We start from the raw sequence: 6,607 nt of genomic DNA, 5'->3' as shown, positions 1-6,607 counted from the left end.
GTCAGTCATTGTTTATTCATTGGCCTTATCCATTAGGAATCAAAACCTAATGCTCACTGATTATCTGAAGGTTGCAGATTGAATTTAATCCCATTTATTCAATTGAGCTAAATTATTAATTGATTATCGTCCTGTCTGTTACCATTCATGTCATCTGATGGGAAAACTCATCAAGATAAGTGCAGCTTGCTATGAGGCTTTTTTCCATCTAACTTGAAATCAAGAACTGCCTATTAAAGATTCATCTGACAAGTTAATATAAGTTAATATACATATTCAAATTTGAATTCTGAAAAAGTACATTAATCGCGGTGGAAGGATGTTTGCTCTGTGACTCTACTGGATTTAAAAATGCAAGATGTCAACCTGTCTGGAGATACTCTTTCAAAAGTCATTATGGTGGGAGACTCCAATGTAGGTAAAACTGCCATATTAAAGAGATTAACTGAGGACAATTTCCATGCTTCATTCATACCCACAATAGGCAAGTATTGTAAGACAAATCTGAAAGGGCTGATTTTCATAAGTCTTCAAAATTTCCTATTCCAAGAGTTACTCAAAACATCAAAATTAAATTAATTGTGGGAAAGAGAGACAATGTCAACCTTCTCTTTCCAAAAATGAGTTGTATTGCCAGGTATGGATCAATATTCTCCTTAGTTGTAGTCTGGCTCGTCTCAGTTTTGTAAGGCTAATCAATCCCAAATTTAATAGACTGTGCATAAGCAACAAGTATGTGGAACACAGAGTGGGATGGGGAATTTATGATATCAAGTTCTAATCTCTCTTGGCTCCCTGAGAAAATCCTGCAACACTTAGCTACATGAAAGATGTCCCCTGAGCTCCCAACTACATAGAACCAGCAGCCTCAACATTAGTTTTTTTTTTGTATTGCATGCTCTCTCTCGCCCTTGTAACTAGTGGAGTTGGTCTATTTGGATGTTCAGAAGGATTCTGACATGAAATAGATTGAAAATTGGTTAGCAGATCAGAAACAAAAAATAGAAATAGTTTTTTTTCTGAACGGTAGGCAGTGACTAGTGGGGTTCTGCAAAAATCAGTACTATGATCTCAGCTGTTTACAACATGTTACATTTAGTTCTCTAATCCAAATCATTATATTTCAATATTTGCAGATAACAAAGCTGTCTGGAATGATGAGCTATGAAGAGGATGTACAGATGTTAGTGTGACTTGGACAGACTGAGTGAATGGCTAAATGCATGGCAAGTGCAGTGTAGATAAATGCAAAGTTATCACTGTGGTAGCAAAAATAGGATGGCAGATGTTTATTTGAATGGATGTATTTTGAAAGAGGGGGAGTGTTCATAAGATCTGGTGTCCTTGTGTATCAGTTGTTGAAAGTAAGTGCACAAGTACAGCAAGAAAGAAAGCAAACTATATGTTGGCGTTCATAATGAGACAACTCGAATTCAAGAACAAGGATGTCTTGCCGCAATTATACTGGGCCTTGTTGAGGCCACACCTGGAATATTATGTACAGGTTAGGTCTCCTGACCTGAAGAAAGATGTCCTTGCTGTAGAGGAAATGATGAATGATTTACCATCCCATATCTTGATGATAGTGAAAAGTGCTTTGTCGCAACAATCCAATGCCATTTTGAGTTATTATAAGGATAAAAGAAATTACTTAAATAAGCATTTATCTTCTGTTCCAATTGGGATCTCAAGCAGCACTTCAGGGCTTCTGCAAGGTGTTCTGATGCACAAGGAATCCCGCTCCAGAACATCAATGCCAATGTCCTAGTAAACATTTCCCCTAACAAGGGGAAATTTCTTCAGCTATAGAGTACTGAGTCTATGGAATTCACTACCACACAAACTGTTAGAGGTCAAAATATGTGTTTTTAAGAATGAGGTATGTCAAAGGAGGGCAGGACATTGAATGTAGAGCAGGCTCGAGGGGTCAAATGGCTTACTCCTACTTTCTATGTTCATATATGTCAGATGTAGTTAACATTGTGAGTGTAAAATTTATTCTGAACCAACACTATGAAAGCATGCTACATTCATTCTTATGTGGAAAAATATCGGGCTGAATTTTTGTTTCCTGGTATCTCAAACCTACACCCAGCTCTGGAACCTTTTGAGGATATAGTTCAATTCAATCACTGTGTCAGGGAATCCTGTCCAACTGACACAGGGAGTGCTCCCAAAGTTACAAGGTCCATAGGAGACCTTGCAAGACTATGATTGACAGCCCTTCTATTAGTTTTGGGAACTGAGGATGCAGGCAAGGGAATGAAAGGGTACTTCAGGGTACAAGCATTTTGAAGAAGTTTCTTAAGTATTTAAAAAAAACGGTGTTACGGATGTCAGAATATCATTATGGAGAGGATAATCTTTCATTTGCTGCCTTAATTACCTGTTGCACCTGCAAACCAACTTTTTGTGATTCATGCATAAGGATACCCAAGTCCCTCTGCACAGCAGGATACTGCAATTTTTCACCATTTAAATAATCTATTTTGCTGTTATGAGGTCATCCATTTTGATAATAATATTTACCAACATTGTACTCCATCTGCCAGACCCTAGCTCACTCACTTAACGTAGCTATATCTCTTTGCAGACTTTTCATGTCCTTTGCACATTTTGCTGTACCACTCATCTTGGTGTCATCTGCAAACTTTGACGTACTACACCTGCTCCCCAACTTCAAATCATCTATGTAAATTGTAAACAATTGTGGTCCCAACGTTGATCTATGAGGCACAATAATAGCCACTGACAACCCGAAAAAACACACTTTTATTGCCACGAAGTTTTCTACTAGTTAACTAATTTCTGTCAATTCTAATACATCATTAAATTTGTGCACCTTTAATTCATGCAACAGCCTTTTTGTGTGGCACCTTCTCGAATGCCTTCTGGAAATTCTGATACATCGCATCCACTGGTATTCCATTATTCACCATACTCTTAATGTCCTCACATTTGTTAATTACTGCCATCTTTACAGGGATGAGGAAATGCAGCTATGCTTGGACCCTTTAAGTTATTTGCTGCAGTTGTTGCTGATGAAAACAGAATTGTCTCCCTGTATTTTAAATGTCCTGATTGGTTGCAACTAACATTTTTCTTAAAGCTATCTCACTTCAATTAAAACTCAACTAGATCAAGGTTTGCATGTGTGAAAGGAAGATAAATTTTGTTACTTTCTATCCTGAAAAAGTATTAAGATTGTTTCATCAAGTACGCATACAACGACAGTGTTAAGATTGAAAAGAAGGATCAGCTCGTGTGAAGTACAGACATGATCAATAAGGCAATTGCAGTTTAAAGATCAAATCTTTGAATTGTAAGAATGATTTGAGTCCTGACTAGCTAGCTGGTATTCTATTTTCATCAGCAGAGTGAGGATTGGATTGAATTGAATTGAATTTATTGTCATGTGTACCGAGGCACAGTGAAAAGCTTTGTCTTGTGAGCAGTACAGACAGATCACATAGTTGAATAGCACAGATAAGTAAATAATAGGTAAACAGCAGAAAAACAAAAAAACAGGTAAAGGCGAATGCTAAGAGTTTGTGAGTCCATTCGTACTTGTTGTCCCACATTGCTTTTTCATTGGACACCGATAGTGACAAGGAGAGAAATTAGTGGCAGCTTCTTGCCATCGGATAATGTTTCATTTTCATTCTCCACCTTGCAGTACATGAGCTGTTGCATGAAAGCCATGGCAGTGAACTCGTGTTTGGAATCTTTTTTTTGGTCTATGATGCCTGTTATCTCAATCCAACTCCCAGAATGGTGTGCGTTAGACAGGGTTTCAGAGTTTGAGTGCCCTTTACAACAATGTTAATTTGGGCGCAGACTATTCCTTGTTATCTATTTAATGAGCTTCCCTCAACATGGTTGTTAGATCACAGTGGCCGTTTTAGGTCAGCATTTGTCCTTTTTAAAAATCTGAGTCTCTATGATAATCAGATGATGCAATTTGAATATTGATAGTCCATGTTTACAATTATAACAGCTGTTCCCTCCTATTATGTACCATCTTATACAGCAAGAGAAGGAGTGTTTTTTTTTACAATTCAGCTATGAATGTTATATCAACCAAACATATTACAACAAAAGAGGAAGAGCAAAGTACTGTGGATGTTAGAAATTTAGAATAGAAACAAAAAGATTGAAATGATTTTGCTAAATATTCTGAGTATTCCAATATTGTCTATTTTTATTTCAAATTTCCAACATAAATTTTCATCAGCCTTGTCATGCGATATATTTGGGTGATGTAGAGCCGTGGAATGGATTTGAGGTGATCAAAGTGGTAGCTGCGTGAGAGTCAGCTAAGGAATGAGTTTATGGGATGTGTTGCATTGATTAACATGCCAGGCTGATGGTGCTATTGGTAAGATCCAGTGTTTTAAAATGACTTGGGCCCCTTTTTGAAAAGATGCCCTCTCTTTTCCCGTCTACTTATTGCCGTAAGGTCTCTAGTACTGAATCTGAGCAGCTGAGAACTCTCCTCTTGACTTTCTACTGCATTGCTGCTGAGAATGCCTCTTCCATCCATTTCCAGTACTTACTGCAGATGGCATACAATGATCCTTTAAGAACTGCAAGGTGGTTTTAGGAACTGTAAGTTCACTTGTTGCTAGTGTTATGAAGGTGTAAGGGGTTCTGTGCCTTTAAGAGAGTTAAAAGCTAGCAGCATCAAGTGTTCTGAACAAGACATAATGTAACCTTTTGGTCCAGCAGGTTGAGTAGCCGGTTGCCTGGAGACAACAAAAACAAATTCAAATTGGGCCAATCAGTTTAGATTATACTCCAAAAAAACCCAAACTCCAATCAAGTTTGAATTTAGTATATTGACAATATTAAAAGCCAATGATACAATCCAATGCTGTGGGGGTATAAGACCGGCAAAAATTGAACAGTTGGGGGACAACAGCCAAAAGATAATAAATGTAGGCTGATAGTCAGAACTCTCTGAGAGGTACCTGTCTCGAGAAGGAGTTTGCACAGAGAAAAACATCAACACTGGAGAGCAAATCTGCAGAGGAAGATATAAAGAGAAGATTCAACTGCTGGTTGAGTTTGAAATGTTTGACTGAAAAATTCAATCTTAATCCAGAGTTTTATCGGACAAGTATTATAGAAGGGAACGTAAAAGAGGCTCAAGGAAGGAGTTGTAAATAGTTGTTAGTTAATTATTCTCTGTTATACTTTAAGAAATAAAGTTGTTAATTTTTACTTTAAATAGTTCCTGCCCTCTCAAACTTTCACAGATTACTGCACGGGATAAATCTTTTGTGTTGCTGGTTTAAATTAGGCAGGTGGGTTTTCGCCATGATGTAACACTAGCCTCAAATGAACCTGTATAACCTGCTGAACATAGTCATTAAATAACATATTTAGTACAACACTGCACGCCAAAATCATGGAGATGATCAGGCAATCAATTAGCATACATCATCATCCCTGTGTTCGCAAAACAGCCTTATCCAATTTTTAGCCCTGAGTTTTCATTTTGGGATTGGAGTGGGGAGGGGTTTAGTTGAGGTAGGGCTGATAGGTGATGCATTAATTTAAATATATCAATTTACCCTTTTTCCATGAAAAGGAAAGCCAAGGAGTGACTTGATAGAGGTCTTCAAGATTCGTAAGGGAATTGGATGGGGGGACTTGAGGTATATCCACTTATGAGAAAGTTCTAAAATGAGGTGCAATGAATATAAGTTAGTAACTGAAAAACTGCATAAGGAATTCAGGAGTAACCTTTTCAACAGGTTGGTAAAAATATGGTTCTCATTGGCACATAGAATAGATGGGATCTATGGTGCAAAAGATTTTTGACAAGCCAACAGTGTAGCAGGTTATGCATTTATAAGAAATTAGATATTAAAAAAAGTGGAAAGATAAATTGTGTTGTTAAGATTAAATAAAGGAAGAGGGCTTTAAAAAGCTTTGGAACTGTAATTTATTTTGAATAAAGGAGAAGGAGCAGGGAAGAAAGGCTGTTTGATTGAGCAGCATGGTTGGAAGCCTCCAATAATATGTAGAGTCATAGAGATGTACAGCATGGAAACAGACCCTTCGGTCCAACCCGCCCAAAGGGAAAAATAGACCCCACCACCAGGGATATATTCCCCTCCACAACCCAACCTCCACTTCCGGCACCTTCCCCTGCAACCGCAAGAAGTGCAAAACTTGCGCCCACATCTCCCCCCTCACCTCCCTTCGTCCCCAATGGATCCTTCCATATCCGTCGCAAATGCACCTGCACCTCCACACAAATCATTTACTGTATCCATTGCACCCGATGTGGTCTCCTCTGCATTGGGGAGACAGGTTGCCTGCTTGCGGAACATTACAGGGAACACCTCTGGGACACCCGCACCAACCAACCCAACCGTCCCGTGGCTGAACACTTTAACTCCCCCTCCCACTCCGCCAAGACATGCAGGTCCTTGGCCTCCTCCATCGCCAGACCCTGACCACACGACACCTGGAGGAAGAGTGCCTCATCTTCCGCCTAGGAACCCTCCAACCACACGGGATGAATGTAGATTTCTCCAGCTTCCTCATATCCCCTCCCCCCCACCTTTTCTCAGTCCCGACCCCCGGATTCAGCACC

General features: G+C 39.0%; 1 protein-coding gene across 1 annotated transcript in view; it reads left to right on the top strand.

The window, feature by feature from the left end:
* The first annotated feature begins 347 nt into the window (after positions 1–347).
* Positions 348–6,607, top strand: part of LOC122549473 (ras-related protein Rab-10-like) — an 18,473-nt gene continuing 12,213 nt past the window's right edge. The window contains exon 1 of the mRNA XM_043689333.1: positions 348–484. Within this exon, the coding sequence (XP_043545268.1) occupies positions 352–484 (133 nt within the window). The 5' untranslated portion in view covers positions 348–351. The remainder of the gene's footprint in view (positions 485–6,607) is intronic.

This window comes from Chiloscyllium plagiosum, chromosome 4 (genome assembly GCF_004010195.1).
Source record: "Chiloscyllium plagiosum isolate BGI_BamShark_2017 chromosome 4, ASM401019v2, whole genome shotgun sequence".
NCBI lineage: Eukaryota > Metazoa > Chordata > Chondrichthyes > Orectolobiformes > Hemiscylliidae > Chiloscyllium > Chiloscyllium plagiosum.
Note: the sequence above shows the minus strand (reverse complement) of the source record. Positions and strands in the feature narration are given on the sequence as shown.